General features: G+C 38.9%; 1 protein-coding gene across 3 annotated transcripts in view; it reads left to right on the forward strand.

Moving 5' to 3' along the window:
* The window catches only part of OGDHL (oxoglutarate dehydrogenase L), a gene marked incomplete at both ends in the record, with an annotated part of 43658 nt that overhangs the window by 12323 nt on the left and 5780 nt on the right, over positions 1-25555 (forward strand). For 2 of the 3 annotated variants that reach the window (XM_082285661.1, XM_082285662.1), the window contains 14 exons: positions 1197-1312; positions 3004-3158; positions 5770-5916; positions 6506-6596; positions 7092-7271; positions 7653-7781; positions 8160-8339; positions 8608-8760; positions 10076-10178; positions 10776-10904; positions 12904-13054; positions 15106-15233; positions 21545-21723; positions 25406-25477. In XM_082285661.1, coding sequence (XP_082141787.1) covers positions 1197-1312; positions 3004-3158; positions 5770-5916; positions 6506-6596; positions 7092-7271; positions 7653-7781; positions 8160-8339; positions 8608-8760; positions 10076-10178; positions 10776-10904; positions 12904-13054; positions 15106-15233; positions 21545-21723; positions 25406-25477 — 1913 coding nt within the window. Of the gene's footprint in view, positions 1-1145; positions 1313-3003; positions 3159-5769; positions 5917-6505; positions 6597-7091; positions 7272-7652; positions 7782-8159; positions 8340-8607; positions 8761-10075; positions 10179-10775; positions 10905-12903; positions 13055-15105; positions 15234-21544; positions 21724-25405; positions 25478-25555 lie in introns of all 3 variants that reach the window. The other variant, XM_082285660.1, reaches the window with a different exon arrangement.

Raw genomic sequence — 25555 nt, forward strand, 5'->3', positions numbered from 1 at the left:
ACAGAGCTGTATAGTAGAAGTGGTGGCAGTGCAGTCCCATGGCCTGACTTCAACTCTTAGGTGCTGTTATTATTTCATCTTTAAATTACTGCTTTGCTTTTATCTTCAGAAAAATCACTTAACATTTAAGCACTTTATTGATTTAAGAGTTATGTGCATGCTGTCATATCAGTATTAAAGTGGATGTCTGCAGCTTATCTGGAAACAAGATAAAGAGTTCAAAGTTAAAAACAGAGAAGCTGTTTTTAATTTTTCAAATACTTTTACATGTGTAGGCACATATGTAGTTTTAATGTATATATAAGGTTCTATAATGACTGTGTGTAATGTGTACTATAAATGTTGTATATTTGCTTCTTCCAACTATAAGAAACTGTTTTTCCTTCCTTCATTTGACAGGTCTAGGTTAAACTTCTATCATACAAGGCCTTTAACTTGCATTGATACCAGTCTTTCAGTCTTGTCTGTTGTATATTTTGTCTCTTGAAACTGCATAATAGTTAGGTTAAATATTTTCTTAAATAATATTCTCAGCCAGAACAAGTTGAGGTATGTCCAAATCAAGATGGGTCAATGTGGTTAAACAAGTTTTAGATGATGGGGTTGTGGAAATCTATGTGTTTTATAAGGGGTCACTGCCTGGGAACTAGAGCTCTACAGGCTATTTCAAACAAATTTTCCTAAAAAGAGAGGGTGAATAGAAACGCCTTGAAAATTCTCCAGAGTGCTTGTACAGCATTTTATTGAACCTGTTGTGCATTTTCTCTATCTATTAATGTAATATGCTTCCAACCAACTGGTTCTGTCTGTGAGAAGGGATTCTTTTTGTGTTTGTTGCTCGTGATAGAATAGGTTGTTAAATAAAACAGTGAGCTGCAAGAAGTGTGGAAAATTGATGACATGTCTTAATATGCTAAAATATAAGGAAGGCTTGGATGATTCTAATTTCAATTGTTTCATCTGAGCATTTAAGAAAGAATCCAACAATGACTAATTAAAATATTCACTTTAAAATCCAGATTAAAGTCAATTTTACTAATGGATACCTTCAAAATATTCACACTTTCAATTTTTAATCTGGTACCTTCTTCCTTAATATTGCTTTATTAAATATGATTGCCATGGTTTAAAAAACAATGCTGGTTTCCTTTTTGTCTTCTGTTCTACTTTGCAAATCAATAATGTACCTGTTGTAGGGTTTTATGGTTTGCATGAATCAGATTTGGACAAAGTCTTTCAGCTGCCAACAACCACCTTCATAGGAGGAAACGAGAACAGTCTTTCTTTACGAGAGATCATCAAACGCTTGGAGGTCAGTGGGACATTTTTCATTTGTGATTTTTTTCATTCAGACCAAAGTGAACTTTATCCAGGTGTCAGTCACAAAACCTCCTTATCATTTGCCAGTTATTAATAGAGCACGTAAAGGATTCCAACAGCATTAAAAATAACCTTTGTACTAATTCTAGAGGTAGCAGCACTATTGGTGCAATTAGCTGGATACTGGAAATGCCTAGATTAAGGATAACAGGTGAATGTGGTAGAATACTAATGCCAGCCCTCATTCTGGAAAAAACTGATATTGTTTAAAAGGAGGAGAGCCTTTAGAAATTGTCTTCTAAGTGTTGTACCACAGATAAAACACCTGTGTACACTGTGCTCAGGATGTTCAGGGGTTGCTTTCAGATCCCCATCTCTAGTGAGACCTTTACTTGAGGAAAAATACGAAGGCTGGGTACCAAATTCAAGCCCAGCTGTAGCTTGTAGACAATGATGGTCTTTGTTTTCCAGTCTTTTTTCCAGAGTTTCATTATCTGACAGGTGACATGGTTTATGCCATAGGAAGTCATCAAAGCTAAAATAATTCAAAGGAAAACTAATTTGAAGGAATAAATATCATTAGAGGCGAGCTCCAAATAGCAAAGCAGCAAGTAGGAATGGTAATGAATTTATAGACTGCCGAGTGAGTCATTGCTGGATATTCCCAGTTGTTTGACTTTTATGTTGGCTTAGCTGAGGCATGGTAAATTGTTAAACCACATTATCTCTGCTGTGCATTTGAGCTCGATATTTGATTGGGGTTTTTTGTTTTGGTTTTGTACTTCTGGCTTATCTGTGTAGCAATTTTCAAGAGATAATCTTTAAAATTGTAATGTGCAAATAAAAGGACAAAATCAGTAACAAAATCTAAAAGCCTTGAGCAACTGATTTGTGTTAAGGAGAGAGAACCCTCTGCTTTCCTCTTCACTCTAGAGCTTTGGTTTTTATTTTTTTTTGATTGAGGTTAACATTCAATGCTTTCTTAAACGCAGTAGCGAGCACGCACTATGCTGAGAGTAGTTTTGTCTCAAACTCACAGTAGGTATTACTTCTGTTGACTTGTATTGTGGACGTATTTTTCCTAATGAAATGCTCTTTTTTAAGGTAAGAAATAGAAAATTAAAAAAATTAACAAGGAGATAAAATTTCTGTTGTGTCTCTGCATTTCTTCCTGTCCTTTCTCTGCTCTCAGCTGCTTGGATTCTTTTTTGCATTTCCAGGTTTCTGAAACTTGACAGTTATCAGATAATTTGCATTAGACTGTCTTTATTGCTTGATTTAAGGTGACATTTAAATAAGATGTGATAAAAGACACAAATTTTGATAAATCACTTGAAATCTTTGCTGGTGCATTTGAAGAAGTGTGCTATGCCTGTAAGAACAGCACTGAGTGAGGTGAAATGTGCCAGGCTGGTTTACTGGCCTACTTTGGGTGTACCACCAAATGAGAATCTTTCAGTTTTAAGATTTTGAAATGTTACTTTGTAGAGAAAGTTTTTTGGTACAAAACTAGATTCAGTAAAATAATTTATTCACTTATAGAAATACTTTGGGGAAGGTACTGTGGAAGAGGAAGACAAGGTAGCTTTCAGGAGAGTAACAGAATATAATTTAAAAAATATATTAGTTTCTTTGTGACCCACTAGCTCCTAAAGCTTCTCTGTTGGTGTTTTCAATTGCTAGTATACCTATTGCCAACACATTGGCCTGGAGTATATGTTCATCAATGATGTGGAGCAGTGCCAGTGGATCCGTCAGAAGTTTGAGACGCCGGGAGTTATGAAGTTCACAAACGAGGAAAAAAGGACTTTGCTGGCGAGGCTGGTGCGCTCCATGAGGTATGCTGGGCTGGGGCTGGGACACTGCTCTGTGGTCTGGAGCTGCTCACATGGGGGAGAACAGTCTCACTGAAATCTGGAGTCCAGGTGGGTGTAGTTAACCTGGCTGCCGCAGCAAAGGAAGGTGTGTGCTGTGAGGACGCCGTCAGGGTCTGTGTTGCCGCTTAGTATTCTGTTATCTTAAAAGACCTTTAGTGGCATGCCTGGCAATGTTTTCATTGGCTTGAGGAGGTAAACTGGGAAAAAGTTGTTTCAACACACTAGTAATCTACATTTGTGTTAAAGATTCAGTAAATAAGTGTCAGAACAATGTTGGTGTGTGATTTCAAGTACTGTTCTGGCCCTTTTCATTTTGAGATGTGCCAAGATGTGCTGTACTGTTGCATGACCTGGCAGCAGCAGTTTTAGCCTCTGCAATATATGACAGCACATTTGGAAACAGCTTATTGACTGCTCTCATTGTGGCTATCTGTGTGGAACTACTGTGATCCCAGACTGAATTATCCTCTTACCCCTGGAACAAGGCTTCTCAGACACGAGATTTATTTCAGTCCCTACAACCTGAAACAGTGTGTATGTCCTTTGTTAAACACAAGAGTCAGAGATTTATAAAGGCATGCTTTTTGGTTAAGAGTCTATTTTCAAAGACCTAAAAATGAAGTGCTCATTGGAGGTGACAAAAGATATTTTTGTCAGGTGTTTTGTTTGCCAGTGTTATAGTGTCTCATTAAAGTTTCATTTAAACAGAAACAAAAATGTCACTTAATGGGCAAGTGAATATTACATTTGAGTAAGTTTGTTTAACAGGCCCTCAGTATGAACTGTGTTCATTTATCCTAAGACAAGAATTTGTGCTTTTATTCCTGCCTAAGCTGTGGAAAAATCTGGAGTTTCTTGTAGCATGTGGGAGCCTAATGTTCATCTTTTGCCAAATTAATTGTCTGCTGAAAAGGGAAGAAAAAAGTTTTACAAAAATTTCTATCCAGCTATTTTTAGAGTGCTTTTTGTTTTATTGTTTGAAAATGACCTAGGAAAGAAGTCTGGTTTTGTGGAAAACTGGTTGTCCTCGAGATTTGTGGCTTTGTAAAGCAGGTTTTCATTGTTTTGCTTAAGAACACTATTTTCAAAAATGGTCATTCCAAGTACTACAGATTTCAGGTACTTGAAACTGAATTTTAAAGTTGGATTTCTCCTCCCTTGTGGTTTTCACTGAGAGGTTATTGAACAAAGGGTAATTTTTAACTCCTCCTTATGTAAAATACTCATTGTGTATTTTTGAGCTGCTTTGTAACACGTTAGTAAACATGTTAGACCCTGATGTGGAGCCTGATCTGGGCAGGATCAAGCATTTCCAGGTTATCCCTTCTGAGAGCAACCGGCTTTCATCTGATGTATTCCTCACTGGATACTGAATGCATGCAGTGACAGGGGCTGAGCTTTTGTGACTCACAGTGGCATGTGGGGGACTGGCAAGGTGTGACTGTGCAATGCTGTAGCTCTGCACACTTAGTGGCAGTTTGCCTCAAGGAATGAACTAGCTGCTTGTCCAGTACTGGCTTAACTTTCTGCTGCAAAGAGGAGGAAATTGGCACTGGTTTCATTCACCCTGTGGGACCCGCTGTTCACATGGGATGCCACTTTCCCTTTATATAAAAACTGGCATAGCCCCACAGACTCCCCTGGGGAATTCTGGCAGAATAGCTCAGCTGAGGGTCTGGCTTGTTGCTTAGATGGCTGGATTGTAAGGTATTGATGGGTGAGCTAGGAGAGACTTTTGGCAACAATTCATATCACTGCTTTTAGGACTTCAGTCTAAAGAGGTAAATGTCAGCGTTCTAAGTGAAGAATAAGCTGAGTATTAATGGATTATGGCAGTGTTATGAGTGGAGGCACTGCACAGATGATGTAACCAATACAGTTACTTTCATGAATCAGATGTATTTTCTTTGCCTTTTGTATCTCCAAGCTTTACAATGTATAATCCTTTCAGTGTTTGTTAAAAGGTACTTCTAACCACTCACATTGCCTCTGGCCCAAATGCATTAAAGAATAAAAGAGCTTAGAGCTGTCAGGGATTGACATCATTCTGCTGCTGAAGCTGAGGCAGAGATACCAGTGTCCTGGTTCTTGGCCCATTCCCAACTGTTACATCACGCAGTCTGAGGAGCCTTGCTATTGAATGAGACCTATGGAATAGGTGTGCTTTCTACTCTGGGTTTTTTGCAAGTATTAGAAAATACAGGTTCTGTGTTATATTCTTCAATTCATAGAAGTCTTCTTTGCTGTGACTCTACCTATCCAGTGGTCAGTGTCTGTGTACATGAGAACAGAGTTTAACTTAGGAAGTGAATTTTGTCTGAGGTGGGGACTCTTAATTGTTTCAAAGTCCCAGTAAATACTTTTCAGATGGGGGAGAAAGAAGACTGAATTCTCTCCTGTGTTTCCCTCCCCGTGTGTGACTTAATTCCAGAAGCCTAAAAACTTGTATTCATAGATGTTTTAAAACAGTTTAATATCATTTTATTTGCTATAAGATGGTAGACAACAAATATTTGCTACACTACCTTAGTACAAATAATTTCTCTTGGTTTTTTGTTTCTTTTTGTCAAAGATTTGAGGACTTCCTTGCTCGCAAGTGGTCTTCTGAAAAGAGATTTGGTTTGGAAGGATGTGAAGTAATGATTCCTGCACTTAAGACCATCATTGATAAATCCAGTGAAATGGGAATTGAATATGTTATAATGGGAATGCCTCATAGGTAATGCCAATGGAAACACCCCAACAAATGGGCTTACTGTGTTAAGACAAGTTTTGTGTTCTAGAATTTTACTTACAAGGTTGATATTAGAGAAGCTGAGGTAGCAAGAGTCAATCATAGGAAGTAATGGGAACACAGAACTGTAACAATTGCCTGTCAGTAAGATGCTACAGGCTTCACAGGTAAATGGTAGAGAAAGTCTCCTCAGTGTACTTTGAAGCTGCAAGCAAATGTGGCAGCAGCCGTGGTATCTCTGCCATTGCACAGAGTCTAGAACTGGGAAAAGTGAGATAGTTTTGAACTTACTTTTGCAGTCTGCCTTAATTAATTTTTAATGTGATTTTGTATAAAAATTGCTAGATAGCTACAAAATTTACTTGGATAACTAGGTGTTCTAAAATGTCTGAGGGAATGTGTTGGAGGAACTTTGTAATGGGAAAAAGGGTTGAATCAAGGGTTTCAGGCTCAAAAGTTTGAAGAGAACATTTGCAAATTTCTGACAGGGTGGTTTGCAGATTTTGTAAGTTTTATACTGTTGACTCTGTTAGTACTAATTTTTGAGACATAACCCTGTTTGGAATTTTCTTAGAGGTCGGCTGAATGTATTGGCTAATGTAATCCGAAAAGAGCTGGAGCAGATCTTCTGTCAGTTTGATCCCAAACTTGAAGCAGCTGATGAGGTAAGATGCTTTTTCAACAGATCTGCATAGAGAGGTCAACATTCAAGAGTTGCTTTGGTCACAGTTACTATGAAAACAGCATTATCAGCTGCATTGCCTTCTTTTCTAGTTTGAGGAATATGATTCGGTGAAATTTCTTAATAAATTCAAAAATTATGTTATACTTCTAACATGCAGAAGGCCTCTCAGGAGTGACTGTAGATAAATAAGTTCCATTTGACAGAGTTCCTAATCTCTAAGCATCTCTTTTTGTTTTGTGTAAATGAACAGTATTTATATGCTGTAAGTATTTATCTAACATTAGATGACAACAGTAAGATAATAGAATAGGAACAGCATCCCAGTTTGAAATTATGGTATCAAACCCATAGTGCTCACTGATGGTCAGGTAACCAGATGCATTTTTCAGGCTGAAGGATGAATTTTAAGCCTAGTGAATCAGATGGAGAAGGTCTGAATGACATTTCTGAATCATGATTATATCTTTCATATTAGGGATCCGGGGATGTGAAATATCATCTGGGAATGTACCATGAGAGGATCAACCGAGTAACAAACAAGAAAATCACTCTGTCCCTGATGGCTAACCCTTCTCACTTGGAAGCAGTTGATCCTGTTGTGCAAGGGAAAACAAAAGCTGAGCAGTTTTATCGAGGGGATACGGCAGGGAAAAAGGTAAAGATTGTTTAATATAGTAACTTTTAATGGTAGTTTTTCATGGTATTTCCAGTAAAAATAGTTTGCCAGTAGTTTCATATCCCAGAATCTTTCTCTTTTCCTCCTTCACAAAAGGGGTATATCACCTGTTGAACTAGGTAAGGTTTCTGACATGATACCTCAAAGGTAACTTCAGAAAGTAGGCTTAAAGCTTTATTTTATTTGCAAACTGAGCAAAGACAGCAGAATGCTGAGAAATTTATGGTTTATTAAAAAATTACTGTTTTATTTTATAAGCACTGCAGAAATATGGAGCCAAGAAATCCTGCTGAGAAGCTTAAATTGCAGTTTTCTTTTCTAATATATGTGTGGATATGTGTGTATAATTCTCCCTCTTAGGTTATGTCCATATTATTACATGGGGATGCTGCCTTTGCAGGACAAGGAGTGGTTTATGAGACATTTCACCTTAGTGACCTCCCATCCTACACCACAAATGGCACTATTCATGTTGTGGTCAACAACCAGGTAACAAGTAGAGCCTTTTCCAATCAACTTCTCTGCTGAATATTTCCTCATCTATCTCTTTTTACTGTTGGTTATTAACTGGGTTACTTGTCTCCTCTGGTCATTAGAATGGTTGGGATGTTTCTGCAAGTGATCCTAGTATCTAACAACTCTTGAGTGGATAATATTTTATCACTTACATGTGTTCCTTCCAATTTGTAATACTTAATTGGATTAGGCTTGCTTTGGTTTTTAAGGAAGCAAAAAGAAGCTAGCTAGCCAAAATGAAAAGCTGATGCTGTTGCTGTGCGAATGGCTATTAAACACAGACATTGTTCAAAACAGAGTAGAGGGAAGTGGTCCCCAAATTATTTTAATAGAAGTTTCTGGAATTTTTAGATTGGCTTCACCACAGACCCCCGTATGGCCCGTTCATCCCCATATCCCACTGATGTTGCTCGTGTGGTCAATGCTCCCATTTTCCATGTGAATGCTGATGACCCTGAAGCAGTGATGTACGTGTGCAGCGTAGCTGCGGAGTGGCGAAACACTTTCAATAAAGATGTGGTCGTTGACTTGGTAAGTCTTGGTTTTCTTAACTTTTCATTCTGTGCATTATGTACTTCTCTTATTTTTTAGCAGCTTGGAAGGTCCTATCAAGAAAATGTATTTGATTTTAAAGGTGTTTAGTTTCTTCGTTTTAAAAGACCAAGCAACTAACAGACCCGCAAGAAACCATTAATGTTTTTTATGCAATAAACCACTTAAAATCTCTGTAAAATTTTGAAATGGAAATACTCCATTTTACATTTTTCCTTATCAACAACAGCAGTGTTTCCCTTTGTAGGTTTGTTACCGTAGGAGGGGGCACAATGAAATGGATGAGCCCATGTTCACCCAGCCTCTGATGTACAAGCAGATCCATAAGCAGGTGCCGGTGCTGAAGAAGTACGCTGACAAACTGATTGCAGATGGAACTGTGACACTGCAGGAGTTTGAGGTACATGCCAGCAGAGTTAAAGTAACCTAAGGAGTTGTAGGGAGAAAGATAGATACAACTGTCACTGTATGTTGCCTGCTTGAAACTTCCTTACTGTGGTAAGTCTTCAGCCTTTGACAATTTGTGTTTCAATTTGGCTTGGATTTTTATGTAAAATACTATTGTTGTAACAAAAGGACTGGAAGTGTTCTGAAGTAATTAATATGTATTGCACATAAAAAATTGCTTCAGTTCTGAGGGTAAAGGTGATTAAATGAGAACATTGGAAAATAGAGGCATTTGTCAGCTGTTCTTCATCTCTAGAACCTTGATTCAGCAACAAGACCGTATTTGAACACTCCCGTTGATAGCTTCATATTGCTAATGTTGGCAGGCTTGTGTCCAGCAGTGATGCAATAGAACCAATTTAACTTCCTTATTTTCTTGAAAGAATTCAACCAAGTTCAGAGATCATTTGAAGTATTCCAGAAAGATGAGGTGTAGAGCCTGGTGTCTGTATTAAACTGGTTAGGTCTTCACTTTAGTTTTTTTGAGAATGGGTGTTTAGAGTGCACATGAAACAAAGGACCTTCTGAGAAGGTGTAGTGACATGATATTGCAGATCAATAAAAAAGCAGTTTGTGTAGGTACATTCTGTTGTCTGTAAAAATGATCATACCTCATGCAGAAGTAGCTTTCCTGAATTATTTATTGTAAGAGTGTGCCCGTAGAGGCACTAGATCTAGGATCCTGGATGGATATTTGGCTGTACAGACAGACTTCAACATTGCTGTTAATTCCTTTAAAGATTATCTAGCTCAGTGATTTGAGTGTGTGGCTCTGGAATGAAACACAGGTGTTGCAGAGGCATTCTGCGTCTACAGAATGTGGCAATCTATCTGTTGCCATTGAGAGGTGTGGCCAGCAGATTCTTTGCTAGACTCTCTCAGACAGACTAATTTTTTTGAAATTTCTTTTCCAAACTTTGGTGGCTTTTGTAGCCAGGAGTATGAGAGCTGGATGGTTTTGATCATAGAAGTATGACTGTAAATCATATTTGGTATTTCACTTCTGTCTCATTCTAGAGCAATGCTTGCAGCTTCAGCTCTTGGTACACTCCTCTGTAACACCTCTCCAATGAACAAAATGATTTATGTAATGTGTGTGAGCATGTTTCTAAAAGGCAGTTTGATCCTAGATAAAATTAATTCTATTTATTTGAGTTACTGTAACTAAATTTTCTCAGGGAATTAAATATCCTGCTGAATGAGAGGTGTCATCTGTAAGATATAAGGCTGTTATGTTTATCCATTTTAAAAAACTCCTTGTTCTACAGGAAGAAATTGCAAAGTATGATAGAATATGTGAAGAAGCATATACTAGATCTAAGGATAATAAGATCCTTCACATCAAGCACTGGCTTGATTCACCTTGGCCGGGTAAGGAGTGTCCTTTCACTTACCCTAGTGTTATCCAAGTGTGCTTTTATTTTGAGTCCAAAATTTAGGATTTAAATAGATTTTATCAGACAGCGTTCCTTTAAAATGGAATATATGACCTATGATTTGCCCCTGTTAATAGCAAATACAGCATTCTGCCAGATCAACTTGATATAAGTGCTTGTATTAAAAAACATGCAGAGTAGGGTGTGACTTTGAAAAAGCAATTTTTCCAGTTTAGCAGAGGAGTGGTTTTCCTGTACTGTTAACTGTCTGTGCTGTTAGGAAGAAGGAGTGTGTCTTATGTTATTTATTTTTTGAGGGATTGAGGTGCCATAGGCCTTTTATTGGCTGCTTCTGCCCACATAGTTGGACTTCACAGGGAGTGAAAGCAGAAACAAAATAGATTATTGTGTGCCTGTAAGATCAGCTTCTGTTGTCATGCAGGCAATCAAAATTTTTGTTTCCCAGCAAAAGGGGAAGAACTAGGCTTAGTCTGCTGCTTAGAATGTCATTTGAGTTGTTAAATAAGTTGTAGATCATATGCATATCTCCTAAACAGTCCTTTGAACATCTAATCAAATCTTTTCCTTCCAGGCTTCTTTAACATGGACGGAGAACCCAAGAGCATGTCTTGCCCTCCGACGGGCATTTCGGAGGAGCTGCTGACTCACATTGGCAACGTTGCTAGTTCAGTGCCAGTTGAAGACTTCAAAATACACTCAGGTCAGCTGAAGGCTTTGTGTCTCCTACTGGCTTTGTGTCTTGCTTCATTTCTGTATTTCTGCGCAGAAATTATTCTTGGGCCTTTTCTCAAAGAAGAAAATGCCTGTGACTTTTTTTACTTTTACTTTTCCACTCTATGGGTGAGGAGAATGTGACATTTAAGTTCCTCTTACTTGTTCTCAGCATAATATTCTTTCAGTATCACATCACTTTTGTTCAATACCTAATTAAAATACATTTTTCTCTGAGGGAGGTAGAAGTCTCCTTGCAACCTTAAGAATGAAAGGAGTTATTACCTTCAAGTCCTTGCATTTTTTTTTCCAAAAAGTCTTGGCTTTTGTTCTGAAAAGATTCAGTTCTCACTTTGGCATCTGTTACATTAAGTGCCTGTCTCACTGGGGAGCCCTAACACTGTGTCAGAGTTCTGATATAGTTTTACTTCCTGGTCAGGATGAAGTCTAGCAACTGTTGGGAGCACTAACCTGCTCATTCTATGGGGAAATGTGGAGACCCTTTGTTTAGGGATCTTTTTTCTTTTGTTGACTTGTAGGGTACGTACTAAAGATAAGGAATAAAGAGCTTTGTTCTCTTTAAAATCTCTAGCTAATCCTCTGAGAGTCATCCATAAAGGAATAAAGTTTGTCTTCTGTAAATATTCTATGTGTTTGTGTTCCTTTGGGAAATGAAACACAAGTAATGGTGGTAGGGCATTCCCAGTTCTCAATCGCAGGCTTGTTGAGCAGATACAATTAATGGATAAATTTAAAACTCTTCTACACATCTGTGCACTTTGTTGTGACACTGATAAATTAAGAATTATAGTCACCCAATAAAATTTAGTATTAGACATTCTAATTAAAAAGGTAAATTGGTCTCTCGTTAATAAGTTGGTTAACCATTGACACTGGGGAACACTTGCCAGTATATAAGGTAGACTTATGGTTCAAAACAATTATGGTATGTTAGATTCTTTTATGCAGTTTAAAAGGCCATGAGAGAGAATTTGTGGAGAAATAGAAGGGGAGAGAAATAGAAATTTAAAGTACTTTGTCCTTTCACAAGAGTGAAACAGCTTAATATCATATAGTCTTGCAACAAACAATGGGAGGATTATTTTGTTTTATTCAATGTTTAGTGCATTCTAAAGGGAAAATTTTTCAAGACTTTTTTCTTTACTTAAAATGTGGCAATTTCAATGAGAGTTTTATGTGGAAAGAAGGTGACTGGTTTTCTGTAAAATTGTGGGAAGTAAGGAAAGAGAAATATGGGAAAATAACGTATGGGACATCTTACCGAAATCATCAGTGCAGATGTGAAAATAAGATGGTGTCAAGTGACAGTGAATGCAGGAGACACCTGGCCTCAAAGCACCTGTGTGCAGCTGTGAAGTTTTGTTCCCTTTGAAAGTTACAGTGTTGTGATTTGTGTTTTGGCTCACAAGTTTATAAAATCTTCACTGAAAAAAATCAGCTTTTGGTTACCAACTGAAAACCATTGGCAGCTGCTACAGTTTTTCTATTTGTATGATATTTGTAGTATTGATCAGTCCAGCCTGTTTCACTGTATAACATCTCCAGAAGTCCAATAAGACAAATGCCAAGAAAAAATGAGAAAAGGAAGGAAGAAAAAAAATCAGAAACCCATCTGCTGATATTTTCAGTCTCTTATAAAACAGTACTTGGTGTTGTAGATGTGAAAATAAATCTTGAGGAAGAAGAATTTCACCATGGGTCTTTTTAATTGTCCTCAGTAGTTTCTGACCCAGTAAACCTTACTTTCCTCTTCAAAAACAAGGTATGAACATTACACAACTGTTTGCTCAGGAAGCAAGTTGCTTTGTTTTGCTAGCAGTTCAGTTCTAGAAAATAAAACAATTTGTAGACTGGATTTGGTATCTGTTCTTAGCTTAGCCCATGAGGAAGGAGAATGGTGAATGTAATGTGAACATAGAATTTCTCTGAAGTAGAGGCATTTGTTTCTGATCTTTATGCCAATGTAGGACTCTCCCGGATTTTGAAAGCCCGCTCGGAAATGACCAAGAACAGGGTTGTTGACTGGGCCTTAGCAGAATACATGGCTTTTGGCTCTGTTCTCAAAGAAGGGATCCATGTCCGACTAAGTGGGCAGGATGTGGAGAGAGGTACTTTCAGGTGAGTACTGAGATAACTGTTAAATGCTGTTAAAAGTATTTAAGTCCCACACTTAAAGAAACAACTTTAAACAGTTTGTTAAAAAATATGGTCTTCTGCAGGGAGGGGGAAGTTGGGGCTGTTCAGCATTAATCTGAATGTTATAGGTTCTAGCAGTCAATAATAATTAAATTTCCTGTGTATCTGTAAGCAGCATTTTAAAGTATAATATTTAAGGCAGAACAAAGATTTTTAGACACTTTCCACCTTCGCTCAGTGAAAAGCAGAAATGGCATCTTTGCTCCTGCTTTCTAACAAAAAGTACAGTTGCATTCCATCTAATTGCTGAGAAGTAAGAGAGGGTACTTGCTGCAGCAGATCCTGAGTCTTTTAAATACCACAGTGGTGGCTGCTTGGAACTTGTATACCCTGTGAACAAACAAGTTGCCAGTTATCGAGGCTTTTTAAAGTGAAATAACATCCTTTGTACTGAGACTTTTAGTGCCTATGGAGCAGGTATGAAAGCAGGATCTCATCACTTGGTAAAATCTATACAGTTTGCTGCCTTACCTGATTCTCTGTGGAGTAAAATGTTAATGATGTATTTAATTGAAACCTTTGATGTGATGCCAGTTCCTGGGGTGAATGCTGCACTGTGCTTCATTGTGAATGCTTGCAGAAGAGAGAAATAAATCTTGGTGCCTGTCTTCTCTGGTATAGTATTGGCTAGAATTTGGGAAGAACTGAATATACCGTGTTGCCATAATAAAACAACATGATGGGGTGCTTTCACTATTTTGGGTATTCTGAAGTGCTGTCTAGAAAATAGTTCTTTCTTTCAATATTCCACGTGATGGCTTGTTTTCTTTCTGTTTCAGTCCTCAACACTATCAATAGATAGATGCTAGCCACAGCTGCAGACAGAAGCACCAGACCCCTTCTCCTTTTGGAGACAAACTGTTGAGAGAATGGAGGGAAGGGGGGCAGACTTGATTCTGTACTGGTTTGATGTCATTAAGTCTGACAATTGCACATGTGAAACTTCCATCTGTGCTCATCTTAATCACCTTCTGCTAGGGAAACACAAAACTTTTTTGCCCAAAAGGTTAACATCTAGCTAAGCCTTCTGTCTTTGACTGAATGATAAAATCAAAATTACAGTGGCAAAAATGATTCCTGCCAAACAGCTGTCTGGTATGTGAATTTCCCCCTTTCTCTCTACTTTCCTCTCTGTGCTCCTCTTCAAAGGTTCTGTCTTTTTCTGGCTTTACATTGTTGAGTTCTAGATGAATTTCAGAGCCCTTTTGCTAGTGTTTATTATAGCAAAGGGAAGTGCAAAAAGATTCAGACTTCAGTGTTGGCAGCTCTACAACACACAGTATTGTTACCAGTACAATAGCTGTCCTTATGTTAGCAGTTGTAAAGTTGGACATATTGCTGTGATTCACTCAGTCTGCTCAGAGAGTTAATGGATTGCAGTAATTACTTCAGTCATCTCTGTTTTGGTAGTATTCCTTGGTGCCCTATTCTAATGCTGATTAATGGTGTTCTAGAGAACTGTAAATGGTGCATGTGAATGGAAATAGCAGGAAAGAGGATACAACTCCTTCAAGTTTCAGTGCTGAAATTAGATTAGATTACATTTTTTTCCATTAAAGACAAACAACAATTGTTTCAAGGAAAATACTAGAATTTGTGAGAAAGGCAGAACAAAATGTTTTTAATAACAATTTGTTCCTCTGAGTTTCTTTAATAATTGTTTTATAGCAACGCCTTCCCCATCCTTTTCTCTTTCCCCCCAGTTCTACTAGTGATGAGGTATTTGTAGTTTCTGTGAGTGCTTGAGAAGCCTGGATAGTCAGTGAAAGTTCTTACAGTGCAGCAGTTACATTTAGACATGTGATGGTATTTCCCATGGTTTCACCCAAACCAGGCTGTTGTGTGCAGCAAAGATAGCCATGGTGCTTACTTGCTTTCCAGAACACAGCGTTGATGCTTTAGCTTTGGCAATAGCTCTGTTGAAGCCCAAAGTGATTCTTGGCTAATAAATCTGTTTTAACAACTCTTTGCAGCCATCGTCACCATGTGCTTCATGATCAAGAAGTTGACAAGAGAACTTGTGTTCCCATGAATCACCTCTGGGAGCAGCAGGCCCCCTATACCGTGTGCAACAGCTCCCTTTCCGAGTACGGGGTCTTGGGTACGTCTCCATCTGCCTAGGGTTTGGTAGGGCTGTTGTACAAGAAGCAGAGCTCAGCAAGGAACAGAATGGGGAAAAAAGAAAGCTGTAAAATGGTTATGTATGAAACAGGTACCAAAGCTCTTCCTCTCAGATTCTGGCATCTCTTAAACAAGCATCCTCACATTTTACAATTCTGGGATTCAGTTAAAAGCATCCATCTGCTATTGTTGATCTTGGCAGTGCTGGAACATGCACCTGATGCTTTCTTAAAAGGGGAGGAAATGACAAGAAAACCAGGGACTGTTTGTCATAAAGATAAAAAAATCCACCCTGGTCTTATCTGAACTGCTATTCTGAATGTGCTATTTCAAGAAAACAAATTATTTTTAGGGATAGCATTAATCATAGTGAATTATTTTACCTTCAGCCCCAGAGAATGGATAACCTTACTCTGACGTGATGAGGGTGGCAAGAGGAATGTGGAGCATGAAACAAATACATCTAATAATTTATCAAAAGCATTACTGATCCTATGGATAATAAAATATTGTGTGAAGGAAAAACTTGAAACATTGTCATAGATAAAGGTGATAGTCAATACCTGCTTTCTTCAAAATTCCAGAAATATTTGATTACTTAGTCATTTTTACAATGGTACATATTACCTATTGCTAATAATATTAAACTTTAATTAAAGTGGTTTAATTTAATTAAACTTTAATTTAAAGTGGTACAATTAAAGTGGTATAAAATTGTACAGTTGGAGCATGGGCTTGAAGACCAGATTTTTTAGATATTTTTGTTAGCTCTGTGGCAGAATTGGTGTGAACAGAATCACGGTTTTTGTATCACTAACATGTAAAGGTAAACTCTAAATAGGAGAGTGCAAGCAAGGATGTGTATGAACAAGAGGAAAAGAGTTGGCATAAATAAAAATCAAGAATTTAATTTCAGAGAATGATTGTTTCCAATTTCCTATTGTTTCTCACAGTGTATTCTGGGGTTTCTTAATTTGAGCCTGTTTACAGTGTTGCTGCAAATCTTGTGGGTAAGTGGGTCATAGGTTTCTGGATTTGTTTTTTTTACATCCAAATGATGGTGACAAATGTCTGGATATGGTTGAAATCTGATTTTTTTCCAAAAATAACACCTCAGTAGGAAGCCTAGTATTGATATGGTGTGAAGGCAATTTACTGTCACAATTCCATTCTTTAAAAAACTAACAAGTGGGTTCTCTTTCTTTCTCTTTCTTGATCTCCTTCTCACTATTGCCCTTCCACCTTACCCAGCAAAAGATAGGTGGAAGTTGATTTAATAAAAGTCATTGAATACAAGGAATAGGGTAAAATAAGGGTTTGTTTGTATGCTGAAAACAAGAATACAATTTCTGTGCACTTCTGCTTCAGCAGATGGGATGACAGCTTCTTCAAAACTAATAATATAGATACTTTTAATTTTCAAGAACTTTAAATTCCTTATGTTTGAGATGTTTTCTGACAGTAAAGGAGATTAAATTGATAGAAACAGTTGATAATGTGGCTTTTTGTGTCTTTGTTGGGTTTTTTTGAACTAAAATGCCATGTTCTGTGTTGAAGTGATTTTATAACGAAGTTTTCTCTCCCTTGCTGGCTTTTATATATTGACCTTTTCCAACGTTTTTACTCTTGTGTATTGTCTCCTTAGAGAGACAGTGTTGGGATAAGCAGCAGTCTGTAAACATGTCTCCTCTAGTTAAGGCTCTGAGTCAAAGAGGAGCTATTAGAATTGATATTTATTTGGCTGGCAACATCACTGGGTCTCCTTTTTAGTACGTGGAAGACATGAAGGGTGCAGTTCATGGAGTTGGTTCTTCAGGAGAATCAAAACCCCTGAACACTTTATTTTCTCTAACTGCTGTTTCTACTATCTAATTCTGCTAAAAGAAGCAGTTTAGAATTAGTGCACTGAAGTGTTTGGTGGTGGTAGGGAGAGTTGTGAGATAATATAAAAGGGAAAAAAGGTGAAAAAGTGTTCGGATTTTATTTTATGACTGTGTTAACATGCAACACCTCAGAAGCATTTTGGGAATTCCCTTCATTTCTGTGAGGGAAAGCTAAGTAAAAATGGATTAAACAGCCCAGCATGATTTAACTACAGATTATTTCCTTGGCAGGTGCATAAGCCGAGAGCTGGTATCTGTTCAGAGCTGTGAGCTTTGCACCAAGTTATAGTTGAGCTAGTTAGGAACACCTGGGGAGCCATTGCTTCATTAAAATGATACTCTGACAAGATTGATTTCACTTAGAAATAAAACAAAGGCAGTCTTGTTAAATTGTAGTTCAGACAACTGCTTATGTTTTGTCTACAGGAAGCTCTGGAGTATGTGTAACCTGGGCATTAAATCAGAGTACTTAACAATCTCTGATAATTTAGAGCATTTAATAACCTCTGAAAACTTTGATATCCTATGTCTACTATTTTTAGTTATACCCAGATTATTATAATTTAGTTGTGTATCCACTTGACTTCCTGTAATTTTTCCCTTTTACTGAAACTGAGTATCTGGAAGTACAAGTGATGGCTGTGAGAAGTCATTTAAGCAAAAGAAGTTTGTCTGAATTTATTTGCTGATTAGGATAGAGGAGAAAACCAAAAGTAATTTACAGATGCTCCATTCTACCTCTTCAACATTTTTTAAATACTTGAAAGGATTTCCTGTCTTTCTTTACAGCCCTCAGAATGGCTTGTGTAGTGTTGAGTTTCTATCCAGGAGGTGAAGTTCTTTGTCAGATTCTGTACTGCCTTTGAGAGGTCTTGGGCTGTGGCATCCCATACTGGGAGCTTCCAAGGAACATCAGGCAAGATAGACTTGAAACTAGTGTGTAGTTCAGGAAATTCCTCAACCATAGGACTGGAGTATAGCTTTTTCAAGGGAAAAAGTCGAGTTTAAAGCAAAAGATGAAAGGAAGAAGACAGGTGTTGATGTAAAATTATTTTTTTGCGATACACACCTTGGATGATGTATGTAGTATTACTGCTTATCAGAACAATGTATTTTTAAGGTGGGGGGTAGCAAATACAATTACCTGTCAGAAATTGTGTTAGGAACTAGGACAGACTGTAGTAATCAATGGCATCTGCATGGAGTTCTGAGAAGGCATCAGTCTTCCTGTTTAATAGAGTCAGCCACCAGATGGGTATTAACTTCACTTTGTCCTGAGCTGTGTTTGGGTTTGTGAAAGGATGCGTATCCCTCTGTGGTCCCTGTGCTTAGAATTTCCATTAAACATAGCAAAACTCTGTCTTTATAACTTTCCTCCTTCTGGCATAAAATCCTTGCACTGATAAGCCCTTTTAGCCATTAGTTAACATTTGTGCCCTACGTCCTTCTAAATCATATTGAATTAAGTTATGGCTGTAGCCTTACATTAATTGAAAAACTGCAGTTCCTATGATAATCATGAAAATGCTGTGGGGGAAAACACAGCACAGTATGCTGTGTAAGCTGCCACTTTGCTTGACGACACTTCTTTCTGTGCCAGAGTGACGAAAGAACAGTGAGGGAGCACAGCAGGCACTGGACTAATAGAAACAAGCATTTCTGCTAGGCCTGTCATCTAGGGACCTTAATGAACTCCAGCAATTAAAACATTAGTTTTGCAGCCTTAATCAAGTGCTGTGTATTTTTCTTCCCATTGTCTCCTCAGTGTAGAAGTTTACCAAACTGCTGTGCTGGTTCCTGGTTCCCTGTGCCCTGGTGTGCACTGAGCCCTGAGCAGCTGCCTGCTGTTTGGAGTTGGCTGGTTGCTCTCCAACACCCTTTGGGTGTGCAGATTCCTTACCTGACATTCTTTTAAAGTTGCTGCCTGGTTTTCTTGGATTTCCTCACAGCTTCAACCTGTTGTCTGTTTCTAGCTGTGTAAGAGTTAATCCTTTAAACCCACAAAATTTGCACAGCATTCTAAAGAAATGATCAGTTCTTGTTTCTGCAGATGCAAACAATTAAGTTTGCAATTAATCTCTGCTGTATTTTTTCTTTGTTTTTTTAAAAAATTCTTTATTCTGGTCTGAGGTTGAGCCCTCATGAGGGACCTGTATAGGAGCCTGCTCCCCTGCAGTTCGTGTCCTATCTCTAGAATGGTGGAGACTTTCTAGTTCATGTCACCTTCCCTGACCTTGACTTTGGTGCCCCAACAATTCCCTTTAAGGAGAGCCCCTCACCCTCTCCTGGGTTGTTTATCTTGCATCTGTCTAGATCTCTTTCCACGACCATTTTTTTTTAACTTTACCAGTTCAGATCGTGTTCTTTAAGTGATTTTTCTCCCTGTGAAGGTAGTAGTAGTAATTCTTGACAGTCTACTTAGTCTGTCAAAACTATTCCACTGCTACAATAATGATTGGAATAGTTTTAATGTTAGCAACTCTCACTGCCGTTTCCCTTGTGGAAAATTGAGTTTTGGTATACCAAAGATGTGTATACCACAGACACATATGCCATGATATAGTAGTCCTGGCAACATTAATCTCAAAATACTAATCAGAATGTATAGATTACATTTGGATATATTTTCCTAGATATTTTTATGGCTGTCAAAAAGCTTGCAAATGGTATCTGTGCTAAGATCACATTTTCTGATACAGCTTCACCTAGAACATTGTTACATTGTGGAGCTTAGCATAAAGTTGTCGACAAGATAGGAAATGAGAAATTATACTCTTCTCACCATGTGAGTTTTAGGGGTGATCTTTCATAGATGAAGTAGAATTATGTGTGCACTGTGACCAAATTTTAAGTATGCATTGAGCTCCATACTCCTGGAAAAGCGCTGTTTGATTATTGATAACTCTGAGTGGTCAAGACCTCAGCTTGTGCTTCTCTAAAATCTGGATTACCCCACCCTTACAGAGAGCAGCATATGCACAAATAAGTCTTGAACATATTGCATATTTTCTCAACCATGTCACCCAATCAGTAGAAATGGTCTCTTAATGCTTGTGTAAAATTAGAATGGGATTCAAGCCTATCTAGGGAAATCTATTTTTCAGATACCTTTGGGAATATGATTGGAGTTGTGTAATTTTTCCACTGTTTTCACTGTGTTAAGAACAACAGAACTACAGAAATGAGGAGGCCAGAGATGGAGGAAAGGCTGTTCAGACAGTCAGGCCAAAGGCAAGGCCAGCAAAAGTCATTCCCTTTGGTAAAGACCTGTCATGGGAACTCACAGGCAAAGGGCCATCTGTCTGACTTACCAGTCTTCTTTTGGCCTCTAATGTATCAGTTGCCTTTTGGTGGGACCATGAGCGTCTGCTGGAGTCATGGATGGACTGTTCAGAGATCAGCAGTCCAAAAGCCAAGTGACTCAAAGATTTATTGCCATGGGGATGGTAAGTTAAAAACTGGGTTGGAATTACCAAGGAGTAGACGATGAAGACCCAAAAGTTAGTGGATCTGCTGGGGTAAATGTCACTGACAATATTCCTATATTGAAGTTCTGTATTTGAAACCAGATCATTATAATCTGTGTAGAGCTTCAACATGAATTGTATCTATCAATTAAAAGTTTTATTCTCTGTGTATTGAATCAGTTTTGCCTTAGTGAGAACCTCTATGCCCAGAGTAGTGCTATATAGCTCTGCTTTTTCTGAGAGCTTTAGCCTTTTTGGTTACAATCATTCCAAGCTATAGGTGGAGGATCTGAGTACAGGTATTCATTCGGCACTCCAGGCTCTGCTCTATCAAAGGGTCAAGGGAAAATATGAACAGAGATCAAATACTTTGACACTGAAGCAGAAACCTAAAGGGTCCTTAACCCTGCCTAAGAAGGGATTGTTTATCCAAGTCCCAGATCTGTTTATCATGCAGCTATTATATTCAAGCTTTTTGGAAGATCTGAAGACTATTATCCTGTCTGTAGACTGAAAATTGATGTCACCAGTAATTTTCTTCAGCATCTGTGTATGAGAGGGTGGGAAAGAAAGACAATGTTGTGTAGGGCTGTGGAAGTATTAAAATTAATAAACAACTTTTGGGCTGTAAGTGGATGTTTACAGGAGAAGATAGGAATGAGCTCTTAGGGAAACATTACATTAAAGCTGGAGCTGAGGGAGGCGGGTCTGGTTTGTTTAAAAACTCCTATGATGTTGAAGTGTTTGAGGAAAAGTTTGAAGGATTGAAGTCAGGCTTGGAAATGGTACTATTGAAAACTGTGTGATTTATAACAGGGCTACAAAAATCCAGTTCATGCTCTAATTTTGGGTTTGTTTTCTTTTTAATTTTTAACAAGGAATTAACAGAACTTTCAGGAAATCTGTTTATTTTCTAATTCTCCTACTTGTTTGCTTGTCAGGTTTTGAACTTGGCTTTGCTATGGCGAGTCCCAATGCCCTGGTGTGCTGGGAAGCCCAGTTTGGGGACTTTCACAACACAGCTCAGTGTATAATAGACCAGTTCATCAGCTCCGGCCAGGCCAAGTGGGTTCGGCACAACGGGATCGTCCTGCTCCTGCCACACGGGATGGAAGGAATGGTGAGGGCTACTGGCTGTCACTTGCAGGAGGGAAATGCTGACTGCAGTTCCTTCTCTGCAGCTGTAAAAGCCAAAGGTGTCTTGGGGATCCAGTGGTGATGGGAGCCCAGGGCGGGAAGGCACTGTTAAGCATGTGGGACTGCCTCAGTGTGACAGAGAAGAATGTAGATAGATTGACTGGTAAAAACCAAAAAACCCTGAGGAATATTTCTGTGCTCTTATCTTCCTGTCCTTCTTATGGCCTGTACCACTTTCCCCCGTTTTTTTTCCTTTTTTTCTCTCTCTTTTGTGGTGTCTTTCCTTAACATACTGCCATCTTTCCCCTAGAAAGCTTCATTCTCAGTGTACAATAAGAAAGAAATCATGTCTAGGATTGCTTGCTTGGTTTTATTTTGCATAAAGTATGTCTGTGTAAACTCTGCACTAAATTCTCTTGCCATGAAGTGATATAAAACAACTTTAAAACTTCTTCAAAAATACTGACCTTGGTTAATTTTGATATAATAAGAAATCTCCCTCTTTCTGGAAAGGAAAATGTTTCTACCAGCTGTTGACTGTCTTTTCTTTGGCAGCTAGTAGGAGGAACTAGACAACATCTTAGAGGGAAAGGGCGTGGGCACGCCCTATGCATAGAGTTATGTGAAGTTCATATCAGCAGTAGAATAGTTCTTCAAATATTTTAAATTATTTTTAAGATTACATGCACATCATGTCAGGCAAGGTTAATTTTCTCCTTTTCAATACATTAACCTTCATTAATTGTTGCATGCATGTTTCTAGTTTTCTATTAAAAAAGCATCATATGTGCCACAGTGGCAATCTCCATCTGTATAAATGCTTTAGACCTTTTCACCACAAACTCTGTCATTTCTGTTCTCACAAACAATTTAGTTTATTTCCATTCTATTATGATCCTGTCCTGATACACTGGGGTGCATTCATATCTTATGAATGGCTTTCCATTCCATTGTACTTAAAGAATAAAGGGTCTGATGCTGTTCATAAGGGTTTTGATAATTTTTTTTTTAACTGAATCCTGAGGAGAGAGCCTGAATGAGCCCTCAGCAGGAGGTGTGGTCCTCTGCAGGGAAGCACTCAGTTTAAGGGGCTGGTTCTCTGCTACTTACAATACATTTAATCTTTCTTTTCCTGTAGCCACTTGGCAGCAAAGATTTGCACAGGTCTTCTGAAACATGCTTATTTTGCTACTAGTGTTAGCTGTTTTTGGAATATTTAAGAATCCCACCAGGCTGTCGAAATCTTTTATCTTCCCAGAGGACCTTTTCATTACAGGAGGGCTGGTCTTTCTATAACTACAGTGTTGGGGACAAGATGATTTGGGGAAGGATTTTTAATGGGATATGGATCCCTTCACCTCTAGGTCATGCATTCACAGGCAAGTTGGCTGTGATTGAAAGACTCTGCAGCCTAATGGCTCCTTGGGGACTCATCTGAAAGTAGCTAATGGATTCAGTGTAAGTCTCACTAGATAGGTGGTCACAGTAGAAATAAACCCTACCCCATCCCACGCAGCAGTTGCTGGCAGTCTGATTGGTGGTGTCAGCACAGAAGCCAAAGATGGATGTGAACATTGAGGCTCTGGACTGAGGTTGTTGCTGGGGCAGTGTGTGAGTGGTGGGGAAGCCTCACCTGTCTCTCCTGTAATTGTGTGCTGGTAACATCTCTGTTCCCAGTGTACTGACTGCAGTGTGCTTGTGCAGCACTGGGTTTGTGCTGTGTATGCCTTGCTTAGTGCAGGATTTGATTTACAAACATGTGAACTGCAGAGGTGCTATGATAAACTGGGCTGCTGCTGTGGTACACTAAACTGGGCTGTTACTGTGCACCATAGTTCTGTGCAGCTTTGCTCCTTGCTTTCAAGTCCTTAACTGTCTGTGACCAGATTACTTGGTACCTCCAAAGTGGAGGCAGACTTCAAAGGAACAGTGATACAAAGCACAGTTCTAGGCTGTTTGTGTTACACCTTTGTTCCCAACAGAATGTTTTTATCCTTTGAATTCCCTTTAGTCCATGAAGTAGACTGAATCACAGAGTCTGATTCAGTCTACTTCACAGGTTTGGGTTGGAAAGGACTGTAAAGACCATCTAATTCAAACCCCCTCACCATGGCAGGGAACCTTTCACTAGACCAGGCTGCTCAAAGCCCCATCCAGCCTGGCCTTGCACACTTCCAGGGATGGGGTACCTACAACTGCTCTGAGCAACCTGTGCCAGTGCCTCACCACCCTCACAGCAAAGATTTTCTTCCTTGTATCAAACCTATACTTGCTCTCTTGCAGCCTAAAGCCCTTCCCTCTTGTCCTATCACTGCTTGCCCTTGTAAAAAGTTGCTCTCCAGCTTTCCTGTAGGTCCCCTTTAGGTACTGGAAGGTGCTGTAAAAGGTCTCCCTGGAACCATCTCTTCCCCAGGCTCTCTCAGCCTGGCATGATAGGAGAGGTGCTCCAGTCCTCTTATGATCTTTGTGTCCCTCCTATGGATCTGGAATCCTGCACTTGAAATTAGGAAGGATGATGTGTTCAATAAGGTGGACTACTAGTTGTCAGAATAATGACTGATACTGGAGATCATATATTAAGATTTTGACAGAAGAAGTTATGATGAGAGGTGGCCAGCAAGAAAAGAAAAAAATCTCATTATGAACATTATTAGCTTAGGAGACATGGAGAGAGTTGAGAGGTGTAATAGTTTGTGTTTGGGTTAAAATATTTCACAGCTGTGTGCAAAATAAAAGTCCTTCCTAACAGCTACCTGTCACTTGCACAAGCCAAGGCTATCAGCACTAGCAATACATAAAAAAACACACTGCATTCTCACACTCCTCACAGCTTTCTCTGATCCTTTATAAACAAGGAGATGAAAAGGAAAAATAATAGCTTCTGCTACATTCCTTATTCCAGATAATTTCTGTGGCCAGCATGCATGTTTTGCTAACGTAAAATGGAGCTAACAGTGTTTGTGCAATTCAAGAAATTGCCGTGGGTACTGCTAGTGAGACAGTGGATGGGAGTGTTCAGTAATGACAGAACATAAAATACCTCCTGAGGAGGCAGAAATTAATCATAGGTTAGTCTGGCAGATAATGTGCCTGTGTATTTTGATCCATTTTAGCTAAAGCATTCATCTAGGTATTTGGTCCTGTACCGAACAGTGAACAATGGTAGGAGAGATCCTGTGTCTGTTTTTGTTGCTAAGATAGCAAAAGTAGTCAGCAGTTAACTTTGTGTTTGCTCCTCTTCAGCATGCACGAAGTGTGAGTCACTGCAGTACTCTGAGGCACCCAGTGTTTCTCTTCCTGGCATTCCTCGTGCTCCTGTTTGCTCTGCATTGGCAAGGTCATTCTTGTGCCCACATGGATCCACTGCCTTTCCACTGGTCTCCATTGTGCAGCTAGACTGAGGGTAGAAATCACTTGTAGCTGGTAGAAACATTGGAAATACATGTGAAACCTGATCTCCTATGAAAACAGAAGACAAGGAATTCCTGTTCTGTGGTGTGTGCTCTCTCTCACTGTGGCTGTTGATGCCTTTGGCTGGGGGGCAGGTGTGCAGCTGGTGCAGAGCTGCCAGGGGGACAGGAGGTACTCATGCAGTGACTGATCTAGACTGATGTCTTACTGCTTATTTGGCCTTTTAACATTGCTTTATATGATACCTTTACCAGGGTCCAGAGCATTCATCAGCCAGGCCTGAGAGGTTCCTGCAGATGAGCAATGACGATTCTGATGCCTATCCAGTAAGTAGTCTTGTCCTTTTCTTGCTTTTCACATCTGAGATTTTTTTGTTAGAAGCATCCTTTTAGCTAGGTATAGCA

Source organism: Coloeus monedula (assembly GCF_965178545.1).
Source record: "Coloeus monedula genome assembly, chromosome: 8".
Classification (NCBI taxonomy): domain Eukaryota; kingdom Metazoa; phylum Chordata; class Aves; order Passeriformes; family Corvidae; genus Coloeus; species Coloeus monedula.